At 44.7% G+C, this 16,268-nt stretch overlaps 1 protein-coding gene across 1 annotated transcript; it reads left to right on the plus strand.

Annotated features, from left to right (window-relative positions):
- The first annotated feature begins 3,163 nt into the window (after window positions 1–3,163).
- Window positions 3,164–14,880, plus strand: st8sia1 (ST8 alpha-N-acetyl-neuraminide alpha-2,8-sialyltransferase 1). Its single transcript, XM_084039291.1, has 5 exons — window positions 3,164–3,839; window positions 4,629–4,773; window positions 7,783–7,892; window positions 9,951–10,043; window positions 10,522–14,880. Exons 1-5 carry the CDS (start codon window positions 3,661–3,663, stop codon window positions 11,000–11,002), a joined length of 1,008 nt encoding a protein of 335 aa, XP_083895417.1. The 5' UTR covers window positions 3,164–3,660; the 3' UTR covers window positions 11,003–14,880.
- The last annotated feature ends 1,388 nt before the right edge of the window (window positions 14,881–16,268 follow it).

The following is a 16,268-nucleotide window of genomic DNA, read 5'->3' on the forward strand; positions in this document are numbered from 1 at the left end:
GCAGAAACCTACCTCGGATGGGAAAACATTTTTTGGAAGCTTGTGGAATATTATGTCCACATTTGAATACACAAGGACGACCTCTGGGAAGCCACAGAAACAAATAAAAACCTTGAAAAATAATAAATAAAATTATGTGATTTCAGTCATTTTCAATCTGTATTTGTAGCTTAATTATCTGATTCTTTATTGAATATCCCAACATGTAAAATCGAATTAAAGGGCGTATATTAAATGTTTTCATTGCATATATAGACATGTTTTTGTCTTATGTATCAGGCTTTGTCACATTTGTTTGTATTAATCAATACAAATTACATACTGATAATCCCTAAAATGCAATCAAAGTTCCTGTTAAATGAGTGTCCACAGCCTCAACACCACTAATAACAGAGGACTTGCGGAGACAATGTCTCGGTGAGCAGTGAGAGGCAAATGAAAGGAGGAAGACAACAAATGTTCTGTCATCATTTTTTTCTCTCCCCCTGTGATCCTCAGCAGGTGGAAGCGCTATTTCTGCTGCAACCCAACGCCCTTCTGTCTCTACGCAAACACATACACACAAAATGCAAACCACAGGGAGGCCTTGCTATCAGAGAAGTGCTTGTAATGCACTTTCTACTGTTGCCGCTCCCACTAGTGGCGGCTCGACGCCACGCACCACGGTTCTCCTTATGTGGTCGTAAATCTGAACAATTGAAATCATTTGGAATGGAATGGGAAGAAGGAAAAGGGGGACATTATTATTCTCCACGGCAGGCTGTTGATGGGTGATCTTCAAGGATTTCCGTCCGTCCTCACCTGCTGTTTGAAGGGTTGTTTGTTGTGTCAGTTGCCTACGTAATTCATCTGAAGTCATTGTCGTGACCAGCTCTAGAATTCAGATCTATAATATAAGATATACCCTGTACACATGGCCACTGAGGCTTTTCATATATACTCAGTGGTGGAGGGTGCAGTTCCTACTATATTACTACTATAATAACATTCATAATCATTGGTTTTTGTTAAATATGTTGGATGTTTTACAGACGAAGCTACAAAACTGCATAAAAAGGGTTTAAGATGAGCTCCACCTCATCATTAATATAGAACATCACTCACAGGGGCCAAATCTTTTACTATTGATACCTTAAGTATATTATTCTAAAACCACCTTTAATAAATTGACTTGTAAAGAGTATTTTTCAACTGCAGTACTTTTACTTAAGTAGCCTAAATGATTGGATACCTCGTCCACCACTGATCTTTACTGATATTAAGCCATCCTTTTCATCTTACTGTATCTCTGCTCCTCTGCCTGTCTCACACTTGTCTGGACGCTGCAGGGCACAGAGAGCAGCTGACGCATGACTTCAGCCAAGTGTCCTGCCATGGCATCCCTCCGCCCGCTGGTCTAACCTTGACGCTGCCCTCGGAGTTCCCCAACAGGGGGCAGCGGGCAGCAGGCGCCCTGAGTAGCCAACATTTCTAAGCTACTTACTCTTTCAGCAGCTTGTATATCATGAAAGGGGGATATAACTGTACGGATAACTTTATGGTTCTTGTTATTGTGTGATTGGTTGTAGGCACCTAAAGTGATACAGCTTTTTCTGTTTTCTGCTATTTCTGTTATTAATGCTTTCATTTATATTTCATTATTTTCCTAAACCTAAATTTAGGATCTAAAAGTCCTAAATTCATCCTGAAATCTAAATCCTACAACTTGTCAATAAGTAACTTTTTGCATATATTTTGATGTTTATTTATATATTGCATATATTTCTTTATTTTTTAATATTGAATATACCAACTTCTTACAAAAACAAAGACACGCCCACAGAGAAAACACAGCTGGCAGACAGGATACAAGTTACTGTAACTGCCTCCAACCACACAGTCTTTATGGTAAATGAAGTGTAATTAATTGTGAGCTCTAACTCTGTCCACAAGAGGGCAGCAGAGGTGTATTTTACACAGCACTGCAGCTGCTGATGTGCAGGAAAACCAGAATAGAATACAAGATTATTTGATATTGTAGGGCAGACTATGTGAGTGTGCTGCCTGATTTGGTAAAATAAATAGAGAGATTGTGTCTGGATGAAAAGGGGATCGTGAGGTGACTTCAATCTGAAGTTAGGGTGTGGTATTCCGACAAACAGATACAGCTCAATCAATCACCTGTTTTTAATCGTTCAGTGCAGCCGACGTCCAGCAGGGGGCGGCAGCTCTTCACGTCACAGATCTCAGCGGGAAGCCAAGGCGAGACACTTTCGTTTGCAGCAGCCAGTGTCAAGTTAGCGGGGATTAAAACAGGACAGCGAAGCGGCACTTTCAAAATAATGCCCATTTAACACATTCTTTTGTTACAGAGGAATTGAAAGTGCTCCAAGTTAAATAAAAAAAAGTCCAGTGTGTATCATAGTGAAAGAACAAATATAAACCATCAGTGTGAATCTGGCATTGAGGTTTCTAAAAATATATGAAGTAGAGTTATGCTGTGTAGTTTTGTCATGCTGGTGTATGAGGCCCTCTGTGCACAGGCATGTTAAATGGCCCCTCTCCTACATCTTCAAAAAAAAGAAAGAAAGAAAGAAAGAAGAGACTATGAAACTGAAAAAACGAAAGCAAGTAGCATCAGGATACAACAAACATGATATAGTAGGCCTTTTTTTAATCAATCTGTGTTTTTTGCATACATAAAATATGTCTTGGTGTACCTTCTACTTTTTAAATCATTAAAGCATACATCTAACTGCTCAGTTTATAGGAATAACTACTATATAACAGTCAGGCTGCTCCTTTATTTCCATTATCAGCTGATGTGGATGCTAACGTCTAGCAGCTAGACGAAGCTAAAAGCTAAAAGACTCCTGCTTTAGCCTCAGTCTCTTAGCTTCCAATTATTCAGCCTCCCGTACATATTTAAGACCCATTTACAGCGCTCTCATGTTAAAATTAACCAGAGGGTTAGTATTAGCTAGTGTTAGCATTGGCTACCTAGCTAGCGAGTCAATGAGCTGACATTGGCCCTTTGCTTTGTGTGCTTTTATTTTGAAGGTGGATTTCCGTCGCCCCTGCCGTCTTCTGGCGAACTTGACGCGCCTCCTACATCACAAGAAGCACTTTGTCTCGGCGGAGGGGGGTGTTGACAGGAGCGAGAGGGGGAGGTGGGGGGACACTGAATTGGACTGGCCCGGTCCACTTGCACCGCAGACCCTGCAGCACGGCGAGGACAGCGGAGGCCCGAGGAGAGGACCGGAGGGCGGGAGAAAGAGGATTGGGGTTCCTTTTTACGGATTGGGACACCGGGCCGGGGAGGAGGGGGCCCCGCATGATTCCTCGCAATCATTCGGTGATGATGGTGGTGATGTACGGAGAGCAGAGCGGCGGATTCCTGCAGAGCCCGAAACCCCCGCACCGCAACCCCGAGAGCGCGAGCTGCTGCGTCCGCCCATCAGTGCCTCACTAGCGCAAACCCGGATTTCCCGACCGAAGCGTGACCCGCACGACCCGGTAACCCGCCTTACCTTGCGAGCACCATCCACACTTCACCCCCGTCTGGGTTATGCGACGGGGATTTTGCGGCGGGACGGAGAGACCTGCTTTGAACCGAGCCTGCGTTTCACTGCACCGGCGTCGGTGTTTTGAGCCGTGCGACAGACAACGAGGGGGGGGAAGATGTTGGTGCGATGCTACCGGGGCAAGCTCTCGGCGTGGGCCGCCCTGTGCGTGCTGGTGCTCTGCTGGTTTTACATTTTCCCCGTCTACAGACTCCCACGCGATAAAGAGATCGTGGAGGAGGTGCTGAGGCAGGGGGAGGCATGGCAGAAGAACCAGACAGGCATCAATTTATACAGGTTCGTCTCAAGTCTCACACTCCAATGACTTAACGCTGTGTTTCCAAAAGTATGTTTGTTCAAATTGGCTTAAAAAAGAAAGATATTGTTTGTTTTTTATACTTGTTTCCCCTTGAGAGCAGAGAAATAATGCAATGTATTGTATGTTATTTTTAAGGGAACATAGGGGTTCTTGGGAATAACTGAGTCTCTAAACATATGGGCATATTGTCATTATGAGGAAATGATATGGACAGTAGTTTGCATAAAATCCTGAAAAAATAACTGTTATTCTACCAAAAATGCCTAAAGGTTTGAATATGTCAACGCTCTGTACAATAGTCACCCAAATACCACAGGGCTGTACAAACTTGTCATAAACACACTTTAATAGCACAGACACTGTACTTTAAAGACACTTTAAAAAACAGCCTAGTTTCACATCTTATCCAGCTGAGGATGTGAGAATATTCTCTTGAGGCAAAGCCAATGAGGATCATCAGAGAAGGTGACACCTGCAGAGCGGTGGGCTCACGTATACCTGTGGTTGTGAAGTCACTCTCCGATTGGTCATCCGATGGATGATGAGGATTCAACGCATTTCACGAGTTCAATATTAAATGTGGAAACTCCATAGAACCTCAAATATGTGATGAATTCTTCTGTCCACATTACTCAAGGAGCTAACTAAATGATCTTTTACCAGAATCCCAGGTGTCCTGTTGAATCCAATTTGCGTCACACTATCCAGAGCTCACCACAGACCACGGACCCTTTTCTTTTTTCTTCCCCCACATCTTCTGTGTGCAGGAAGCTGCTGACCGAGTGCTGCGATCCGCGGCGGATGTTCGCCGTGACCAAGGAGAACTCGCCGATGGGCAAGGTTCTGTGGTACGATGGCGAGTTCTACCACTCGCACACCGTCAACAATGAGACCTACGCGCTGTTTGTGCAGGTACGTTATAATGAAGAGAGCCACACGCTCCTTCGCCACAAGGCGCTCCGAGACGGACAGATGTGTTCTTGAAAGGTTAACTAACACCAAACTCAATTGAGTCTGGGCCGATGGGAAGTGATTTTTCACCCACTCAGCGCAATACGACACTGCTGGTGGGGTCTGTGGGTTTATAACGGGGGATCCTTGTTGATCCATAATGGAAGGGGGGGAGGGGAGCAGGTGGACGTCCTCTGAGGGAGGCAGGATTGCTGGGATGGTCTTGTGAGGCGAGTCAATATTCAGAGTCGTGGCAACAAGGCCCGGGATCAGTTACAAGCAAGAATGAAAGACGCTCCGTCTTACTCTTTCGCTTTTACATTCATCACCGTGATGTGCATCTTTCACTTTCTCTCCGTTTCTATAGTGACGTGATATGTTACGGTTGGAAGGACGCATTGTTTTGATGGCGTTAAATCAGGCTCCTGCTGTGTTTATCTCTGAAAAAGGTATATGTCCTTAAATGCCATCTGCCATCCGAGTCTAACAGGTTAAACAATGGAGGAGGATGTGCTTTGTTGCTTTTCCTCCTAAGTAATTTCCCCTTTCATCCCTCGTGTCAGTGCCCATGTGGATGAGGGTGTTGGTGTCTGTGCTGTTGCCATGGTTTTTTGTATCATGGGGCAATACATCTGCCTAATAAGGAAAATTGGATCTCTATTACTGATGCCACAGATTTGCAGTCTAATATCCTGGTTGGTAAATGCGGTGAAGAAGTGACCCTAATTTGCAGGCGAGAGCCATGCATGTTCATTCATGAGGGGATGGGGGAGGTGAGGGGCAATAAATACATTAAAAAGAAATGAGAAAACGAGAGTGGCCGAGCTGTGTGCATGAATGTACTGCAGAGTTACATGTTTTTACACTGGATTGTTGCTTATATTGTGCTCTTAATTCAGAAGATACAGGCTCATGATCCTCTTTATTTAATAATTAGGGTGTTGGTAGAATCTATGAAGCAGATCTGTGAAATCCCCAGTGAATGAGTCGGAACATGGCTGGATCCTGCTGGGAGGAGAAAAGGATGACGGGGGTGATATATTGTGATTTGGGGCGAACTGACCCCTTTTTAAAATGAATCATAAAAAAGTGATCTTCTACCCGTTTCATGCAGGACATCGCTGTCCTTTCTTGAGCGATGTCAGCTTATCTTGACACCTGTGCGAGGTCTTTGATGTTTCCCATCCATCACTTCTCCGTGTCGCTGGGATGTAGCCGGCGGTTATTTCTCTCCGCGTCAGACTCCAGTGCATCCGCTGCATCGTACAACTTTGTGCTTGTGTGAGTTTCCATCTAACGCTTGCACGGCCTATTTATGGCCAGTTGAGTGTGTGTGTGTGCGTGTGTGTGTGTGTGTTTCCCAGAAGGAAGGCAACCACTAGTTAGGTGGGATGGAAGGAGCACATATATATAGATGTGCGTGTGTGTGTGTGTACTCTGACTCCTCAGCTACCAGTGCTGTGATTGCAGGTTTGAACACAGCCAGTCAGCCACACTGCACTAAGCTGGCGACAGATACAATGTCTGGGCATCTGCCAGGGAATGTGCCAATTAGAGCTTTGACGGTTAATTGCTGGCTGGTTCGGTGGCTCAAACAGAGCATCCATACATACAGTCCACTGGACTGTACATGAGATTACTTTGGTCTTTGCTTTGCAGCGAACGTTTGACATAAATCAATCTGTGAGGTCTGACAAAACAGTGTTGTTCCATTCCTAAATCTCACGACATACGACACGCATGCACACCGAGAATCTGCTTTACTCTCATATTATGAAAAAAAAACAGCTGGTTCCAGCTTTGTTTCTCTGTTTCATATTAATACAGACAAGACAAGATTTGCGATGGAGAATCATTTCAGTAGTTTCTGGACAAAAACTTGAATTTAAGGAATAATCAGCATATTGATCGTTAGTTACAGCCCCGCATTATGATGAACAATTCAAATCTGTGGATTCATAACTTTCTAGAACTAGCTGGACCATGTGCTACAGTAACAAGTGTCCCCCCTCTCCAATGTTTTGCCCAACTGGCTGGTTCCCCTCCCCTGCTTGATGTGCTGTTAGCAGGGTATTGTCCTCTGACTCACCCCCCTGTCACGGTCTAAAAGAGACCCTGAGGCAAGGAGAGATGTGTGTGTGTGTGTGTGTGTGTGTGTGTGTGTGTGTGTGTGTGTGTGTGTGTGTGTGTGTGTGTGCGTGTGTGTGTGTGTATTCTCAAGTGTGTGCACTCTAAGGGGAATAATGAGCGCAATTGTTTCCGCCATCTCGCTTAATCCATGCCTCCGACTTAAATGCAACCGAGGCAAAGAGAAAGTACATTTCTGTTGGCCCTTGCCTTATAAAGCGTGGCATTTCAGCATCTCAGCAACAACTTTAATACCATCCTATACAAGGCTTTACCTTAAATGATGACAGGGCAGTGATTCCCACCCCCAGCGTTTACTTGTAACCTAAGTGTTAATATATCTGATTGTTAACAAAACATGAAATGAGAGAAATGACAACAAAAAAATAAACTGCGCTGTAAATATGAAGTCAGTCAGTCAGCAGTAATGACTACTTTGCTTGAGTTCATCTGGCAGGGATACGGGTACTTTAGAAAACACTTTGATTTGTTTTCTATGAGAAACAATGTGGGAACATTTAGTTCCTATTTAATTAGGTTGTTTTTGGCCCTTTAGCACATCAACTTCATTATTTAAAAAAAGGCTTCTCGCTCAGCAGTGCATCCTTTTTCTTTGCTAATGTGTGTGCTTCTACATCATTAAGTCATTTCACCATATATATTATATAGACTTTGCTATGGGAGCATATGGCAGACACAAACTGCCATTCATAAGCTGCACGACCTCGATGTGGTTTTTGTCCGTTCCTCACTTCGTGTCCCCGGCTGGTCAATTAGCATTAAGCCAAGGTCCTTGTATGTGTGTACTCTAACACAGCTTTGCATGTTTCCCACCTTGACCAGGACAACCCTCTGCAGCTGCCCCTGAAGAAGTGTGCGGTGGTGGGCAACGGTGGCATTCTCCGGCACAGCAAATGTGGACGGGACATCGACCAAGCCGACTTCATCCTGCGGTGAGAAACGAGGGACTCAAGAGTGTGCTTTGTGTATAACTGCCTCACCGCCCCCGTCAAACGGGAGGCGGTCGTGCCCGCTAGTGATAATGAGAGCCGGTGTCGTCCGTAGCCAAGAGAGAAAGACGGGAGACGGGAGAAAAATGGGCCACAGCGAACGCCGGAGAGAAAAGAGGTTAGGAAGAGGAAACGAAATCAGAACAGCATAGGAGAGCGAATGAGGAGAAAGTCATAAAGCTAGATAAAGCCATACGGGCAAAATAAAAGGAAATCAATCATTCAACCAAACTCTGCTAGATAACAAATACATGTTGCAATATGGTGGAGTCATTACCACATTTTGAATGTGACCTCAAACCACCTCCGAGTAAACTGAGAACACTTTTCTAACAAGGGTGTTGAAGCAATAGACAATGCTGAATGCACAGCAAATTCATTTATTCAGAGGGTTAAAACGCCAGCGTCCACAAACGACACAGAGAAAGGTAGCGTTACTTTGTGCATTTCTCAATGAGCGTAAATCAAGATGGAAAAAAAGAACATAATTGAGCCGCAGATGGCTGAAAGATGCAGAAGGCAGAACAGACGCCATATTGTCTATATGGCGTCTGTTCTATATCGCAGTCAAGGGCCATAACGTGCAAAATATACGTGCATTAATATTAAAACAAGCTCGCTACAGCTCCAACTGCAAGAGCTCTCTGACGACGCAGAACTCCACCCAGCCAGCTGATATCCAGGTCGTTGATTGTCCAGGCGATAATGTGGCGTTCACATGACAACCTCATCCGACGCGTTATTTTGCAGCAACAGTCTGTTCTCTTTATCCTTTATGCCAGTCAAACTGACAGGGTTTATTTAATCTCACTTTGATGCAAAGCCAAAAAAAATACACAGTTGTTTGTGGATCAAATAGCTTCATTATGGGAACTGTCAGTTTACACTCAGTTAAAAGCAGTGGAACGGTCGATGGCAATGCACGAGGAAACACGTTGAAATCCAGAGTAGCAGCAGATCCAAGCCTTGTCTGAGGGGGTCTTCTTTCCATTTAGTGTCTTAACTCCAAGACACGGCTACTAAACGGCTTAAAATATCTCTAAAAATATGCAAATTCAACTGGAAAAAAAGGCCCAGCAACACATTGCACTCTCCACCTCCAGACGCCCATCACCAAGCTGTCAGTAAATCAGAGGAGCTGATGTGATTGACCATGATTGCTACCAGCCTTCATTTTTGGCTGGTAGCAATCATGCAATGTTCAAATATTGTTGAAGTGAGTTGTAATAATTATGGTCCACACATACGTTTTGCCTGGTAGATATAAGGAAATGTCTTGTCATCATTTATACTGATTTCTGCCCCTCATTGGCTGATTGATCCCAGTCGTGTTTCAGGCAACCACATTTAACTGACACAAGAAAATTAAACTCAAACAACAGTAACCCGTCAGCATCAGGGAGCAACCCCAAAAGGGAACTGTTAGTGAGATAGGCAAACCTCAACCGAAGCGGGAGCTTATCAAACGTTTGGAAGCAAACCAGGGCTGATAAACCCAGAGGGAGGAAACACTACATCAAGGGCATCAGCATTCACAGAAACAAAGAGTCCTTTCCAGCTGTCCTCCATCTGCTGATCCCAGAAACGGCTCTGATGTGACATACGCGGTTTTTGCGGGAGGTGATTATTCCGTAATCACTGTGATTTACGCCACCAAACACATTATCTTATCTCTGGACACAGTTTGTTGATGAAAGTTGTCTCATTTAAAATATGTTTAATTTTGTTAATATTAATGTTCATCACTGGGTGTAATTACAAAGATATATTGTCACTCCACTAATTAAAGAATTCAGATATGACTCATTCTGCGTGCTTTGTTGTGCGACCATCGTAGAATAATTTGCACCCACACAGTAAACCATGTGGGCTGGAGAAATTGCTTCTCTGCTCGCTATCATAACCCGATCTCATCAGGGGATAATGACTCAATCAATTGTTTGTACTATAAGTGCTTCAATATTGTGGGTGTTTGTTTATCCGTGCTTTTTGCTCATTTAGGTGCAACCTTCCACCGCTCTCGAAGGAATACGTGGAGGACGTGGGAACGAGAACGCACCTGGTGACAGCCAACCCCAGCATCATAGAGAAAAGGTGATCAGACCCAAACATTCCTCACAGATAACATACGTGTATGGGCGGGTCTGGGGGCCCTAACATACTTAGCTAATTGGTTACGCTGTAGGATCGGTGGGGTGATGTCAGGAGATCCACTCGGTGCTATTGATTTCTTTTGAGAAACAATAAGTCAATCTTCACGGGGCACTTAGAAGCAGAGCTTACAAAGGGCTTTTCAGGAAGGAAATGGAAATTAAAACATGCATTGTGCTTAAAAAGCAAGCCTATTCAAAAATGCTTTACATTTGTTTTCGCATATAATTGAATGCTTAATGTGGTCCTGAGTTAAGTGGTTTGTCCGCCAGGATCACCCGTTGTGCTTCTGGGGAAACTCAGGAAACTCACTTCCTCTGCAGAGGGGGACACCGCTCCACTGATGAGTCAGCAGGTCATAAGGTCACGAGTGACTCAACTTTTATAACTTAAATAACATTTGGCTCTTCCTGTCTCCCAGATTTCAGAACCTTCTGTGGTCGAGAAAAGCATTTGTGGACAGTATGAAAGTCTACGGCTCCAGCTACATCTACATGCCGGCGTTCTCCATGAAGCCTGGCACCGACCCGTCGCTCCGGGCGTACTACGCCCTGGCGGACACTTCCTCTAACCTCACCATGCTCTTCGCCAACCCCGAATTCCTGCGCACGGTGGGGAAATTCTGGAAAGCCCGCAGCGTGCACGCCAAGCGCCTCTCCACGGGGCTCTTCCTGGTCAGCCTGGCCTTGGGGCTGTGCGAGGAAGTGACGGCCTACGGCTTCTGGCCATTTTCCGTCGGCCTGGACGAGCAGCCGGTCAGCCACCATTACTACGACAACATCCTGCCCTACAAGTGGTTCCACGCCATGCCCGAAGAGTTCGTCCAGCTCTGGCAGCTGCACAAAAGCGGCACGTTGCGCATGCGAGTGGGACACTGCCCCCCTCAGGAAGGAGGGAGTTAATGCTTCCTGATGAGTGAAGCGAGAGCAGCCGGCCGAGGGTTAAGTGGGGGTTTCGGGAAGCGGATGAGAACATTTGGATTTGAGAATCAAGCAGGAAGTTGTCGTCGTGACAAAAACGGGTGTGCATATTTCCTCTGAGGAACCTCGGCACCGCACCTGTGTCCATACACACTCCTGCTGTCCCGCCAGCTAATCCCTAATTATCATGAGAATGTCCTCCACCCAGACCAGCAGCATCAGGGCCAATCACACACACACACACACGACCCCAAAACTTGCCATATTTCCAGTCGTTCCGAAAATTGTGTGTGTGGATGTGTGTTTGTTAAAGCCTCAGCTGGGACTGGAAATGTGTGGGGGATATTTTGTTGTATGCTGACCACTGTATCTGACTGACATATGGGGCAGCTGGACCAAACCCCCCCTCTGGGTCTTTGTCAAACAGAGACAGAAGGAGTGGAGGACCAGGGGGAATCATAAAAGGCAGAGACAGATAATGGTATCCTGGTACCTCGTAGCTTGAATAGGACTGAAACTTAATGGCGGAAAAGAAAAAAAAAGACTGGCAGGGGGGGAGAGGAGTGAAAGCTGGCTGGTATGTGTATGAAAGGATTTTTCTCTCCGCTTTTCTTCGACCAAGCGTTTGATTGGCATTCTCTGGTGCCAAATAGAGCTTTAGTTCAAAGCAGGAGCCATTAGAAATGGAGTCTTAAGTACTATATACCCCCAGAATGTTTATCCCAGTTGCATTTGAGCCCCTCGCTGAAAAAAGGGAAAACGAGTACATCCCGGTGTCCACATCTTGTTTTTGTTTGCCAAATGTGAATTTCGGGGGTTAATGTGAATTCTTTTTTTTTTTGTTTTTTTGTTGGTTGCTCAGTGGCCACGAAGAGAAGGGAGACCGCTTTTATTGAGTCATCAGAAAAGAACTGTTTCAAACTAACGGTACCTCACCTCGAAGCGTAAGGTCGTACGATTCACTCCCAAGCAGGCTTCTTTGGTAACGAACACAAACGAGAAAACAGCCTTCTTTAGAGCAGCGGTTCCCAAGTCATCTCTCGGTATCTGTACTATACTTGCCAAGTGCCAAGCCAAGAGAACAGTGGTCTCTTTGATACCAAGCTCACACTGTCCTTGTGCTCTCAAATGGGGAGACACCGATATAAAGAGAGGCAGTGACAGAAAAGACTTGATGTCATGAAGTGGCGTTTGAATGGCTGATATTATTCTTTCTCTAGATGCTGAACATCTAATAGAGTACATTGGGATTTCTTCACGCAGTTATCTTTTGTTGCATCCGAGCACAGGAAGAACTGAGCCTCTCTCCTGGGCTTCTGTTATCATTGTGATTTGTTTGTTCTTGTTTTTTTTTTTACACAACCTTGCAGATCGTAAAAACGTTCCTTTTGTTAAACATGTTATTTAAGAGTTCTAGATGTGACCGTGCCATATTGTCGATACCGGATGACTGCATGGAACGTGCATGGAAGGTACCGCAATCCTTGGAAAAAATACTCATATCGGATTCAAGGTACAGAACATGTTGATAGTTTAGCGCTTTGTGCTTTTTATTTTTGAATCTTTGTTAAACTGAATGAGGACCAGTGCCTTTTTGAGACGTATAAAGGCAAAAAATGGATCATTCAAACGAGGGATGTCTGTAACGCTCTTGGCTCCGCGGATCAATCGATATATGACATCGTGTTAAATTAAAGAGAGCTACACACTGCTGGACCAAGTCGAAGAAAATCTGACCACTTCAAGTCCAAATGCAGGCGTGGCTCTCGATCCCGATGACTTTCCATCCGTATTACTTATTGTGATGTTTCTTCTTCGCACCTTTTTTTTATGGTTTCTCTCCTGCCCAGTATTGTGAATGAGTGAGACTTTGTGACATGGTGTGCGTTTCATGTGAGCATGATGGTTTTTAATATGTGTATGTGCTTTTGGTACACAGACTCTTTATCTCTTTCCATTCCGTTCCGATCCATGCTCTCCGTTCCATCCCGTCCCGAGTGATTTCAAACATTTCTTATGGAAAAAGGTAGATGGATCTGTCGTGTAAATATTGTTCTGTTAGTGTATTTAGTTTTTAGATCTCAAAGCATTCTTTCAAAAGTATACTTTTTCAAAAGCTACTTTCTTGTCCAAATAAACTGCAGTTGTTGCCAACATAAATCATCTCAATCCTTTGACGCTGTGCTCTTCCCGCGACCGCTCCGTTTGCCACTTTAAAACGTCGATATTTAAAACACCGAAGCAACGTCGTACGTTGTTGTCAGTTTCTTGATCTAGCGTGGAAGAACATGTAAAAACAATATCATCGCCATCTCGAATGAGGGCAGCGTGTCATGAATGTTTAGGGGTTTTGTTACATTCCAATCACAGGTTTCATATCCAATGGTTGAGCTTGTCAAGTTGAGCTCTACAGTTTCATTATCATAATTGCGTGTGTCAAATTTCAGAGACGTTTTGGGAAAAATCCTCTTATTTGCTGTCTTGTTGAGTTAGAAATATGTCGCTGCAGTCAGTCACAAAAAGTGAGATTTACTGAACAAAAACCTTTTAATTTGGAAGCCTTGATCAATCCTTAAGAACATATAAAGACAGCTGTTTCCCCTTGTTTCCTTGCTGTTCCCTCATATTTAGCATACAGGTGAAATGCATAAGGTCAGACTAGTTCTTTAAAGTGTTAACACGAGGTCAGCGGGGGGAGAAAGAGGTGATCAGGCCTGAATGCAATAGAATACACAATGGCTGTACTGTCCATTTTATTGGACAACATTTATGTGTGGCTGCAGGGCGACCAATTTGGTTAGATCAGGTTAGAGTCTGGTCATGGAAGGGTCACATGTTTGATCCCCGTAGCAGCCGTATTATCAGTGTTCGTAAGCGTAGCGCTGACCCCTGATTTATGAAACCTGCCGCCGTGTTCCCGTCAAGCGATGATAACGCCCCCTACTGTTTAGTGACAAACAACGCAAGTCCGTGTTGATGTCATAGTGCAGGTTTCGCACAGCAGGGAGCGTCACACGTCGGTTCTTCTGAGGACACGCCGTCACAAAGGACAACCTTAACATAAGTGGGATGAATAGTCTTTCCCAATATATCCTGGAATTGATTTACATCTGCTGAAACTACTAAATGTTAAAAAATAATAATAGTTAAAGCCGCTATGTGAAGGTTTTTTAATGAGTTTTGTCTGTAAAATACAATCTGGTGAATATCGGTGCAGTCTATGTGTTGCTTTCAGCCCATTCATTGTGACAGTGGCCTGAATTGCTGTCTTTTTTTAATTCTACCACAGAACATATTCAAATTCTACACATAGCAGCTTTAAAACATTTGAATGAAACCTCAAACAAACCACTAATGACTACATTTAAAGTACTATTATACTATGATTTTCTGATTAATAATTGACACAATTTTAGTTGTGGTCATGCGGTAAATTAGGTTAAACAAAGACCAGTCATTTTCATTTTGGATGAACGCCGGTCCAGAGGGCTCAACTTCCTTATATACATATTTAAATATTTGATGTTATGCCAAGCTTGGTTATTTTAAACATGAGGTGTAAATGTGTTAAATTTGCCTTGACTGACTGAATTTGTTACATATAAAAAAAAAAAAAAACTTCTTGAAGGCGTTGCTGTTTTTTGCCACCTCCTCCGCTCATTCATGTCATCTGATGTGAACAACCCTGCCTGAGCATGTTAAAAATAAATCAAAGCTGCAGTTCAAAATGGACTAAACCAATTGTATGTGTCAGCTGGATTGTACTGTGAAGGATAAATATGGTATTAAAAAAATGAAAACAACCATAAGGCGAACACCAGTATCCAATAAAAGAAGGAGAATAAAGAAAATGCTTCTCAGCTGTGTGGTTTCCTTTTACGCTGGAGCACCAGATGTTGCATGATCTAGCCAAAAACACAACGGAAATGATTGTTTTCCTTCTTGCCTTTGCTTTCCCTCTGTGTGGGTGTACAGGAATTGTGCTCCCCACATAGTTGGTTTAGCGGTTATGAATATTGCTGCTGCCAGGGAATGGCATCGGTGGAATCCTGCCACAGCCCCGGCTGCATGGCCTGTTTTCTGGGCCATGAATTTTTAAAGATGCGTCGGCAGACATGAGTGTGACCGTTCAGCTCCACACAGCTGTTTTCACGATGATTCGACTGTGAGATTTCTAATAGGATGGATGGAGCATGTTATGCATGACGGAGATTTGATTAATCAGTGTGTGTTCGTCCTGCGTTACCAGTAAATAGACAGTTCCACCTTTAGGGAATGATAATCTATTTTTCTTTAAAGCCATAGTGCAGTATGCAGTTTGACAGTGATGTGAAGGAATAACTTGTGCAACATAATTGTATTATTATAAAGTGCACCACTTTGTTCCAGACTGAAATATATTAAATGGATTGGAAATATAGCACAGACATTCATGTTCCCCAGAGGATGATCCTCTACGACCCCCGGGAGGTTGGCATTTTAATTAAAATTGGTGAGTTTCATGCACCGAGGCTGCACGGTGGTGTAATGCCTCACAGTGGTGTGTTGCCTCACAGTGAGAGGGTCCCGGGTTTGATTCCGGGGTCGGGTTCGGGTTCCTTCTGTGTGGAGTTTGCATGTTCTCCCCGTGCAAGCGTGGGTTCTCTCCAGGTTCTCCGGCTTCCTCCCACAGTCCAAAGACATGCATGGGGATAGGTTCATCCATCCATCCATCCATTTTCTTCCGCTTATCCGGTACCGGGTCGCGGGGGCAGCTGCCTGAGCAGGGACGCCCAGACTTCCCTCTCCCCGGACACTTCCCCCAGCTCCTCCGGGAGGACCCCAAGGCGTTCCCAGGCCAGCCGGGTGACATAGTCACTCCAGCGTGTCCTGGGTCTTCCTCGGGGTCTCCTCCCGGTGGGGCATGCCTGGAACACCTCCCGAGGGAGGCGTCCAGGGGGCATCCGATGCAGATGCCCGAGCCACCTCAACTGGCTCCTCTCGATGTGGAGGAGCAGCGGCTCTACTCCGAGCTCCCCCCGTGTGACGGAGCTCCTCACCCTATCTCTAAGGGAGCGCCCCGCCACCCTGCGGAGGAAGCTCATTTCGGCCGCTTGTATCCGGGATCTTATTCTTTCGGTCATGACCCAAAGTTCATGACCATAGGTGAGGGTAGGAACGTAGATTGACCGGTAAACCGAGAGCTTCGCCTTTCGGCTTAGCTCTCTCTTTACCACGACGGACCGATACAGCGACCGCATTACTGCAG

Source organism: Eutrigla gurnardus (genome assembly GCF_963514095.1).
Source record: "Eutrigla gurnardus genome assembly, chromosome: 21".
NCBI classification, from domain to species: Eukaryota; Metazoa; Chordata; class Actinopteri; order Perciformes; family Triglidae; genus Eutrigla; species Eutrigla gurnardus.

Excerpts from the sequence above, each read along its gene's own strand:
- st8sia1 (XM_084039291.1), top strand. The coding sequence starts at position 3,661 with ATGTTGGTGCGATGCTACCGGGGCAAGCTCTCGGCGTGGGCCGCCCTG. Across the intron at positions 4,774-7,782 it reads CCTACGCGCTGTTTGTGCAG|GACAACCCTCTGCAGCTGCC; the intron begins GTACGTTATAAT and ends CACCTTGACCAG. Across the intron at positions 7,893-9,950 it reads CAAGCCGACTTCATCCTGCG|GTGCAACCTTCCACCGCTCT; the intron begins GTGAGAAACGAG and ends TTGCTCATTTAG.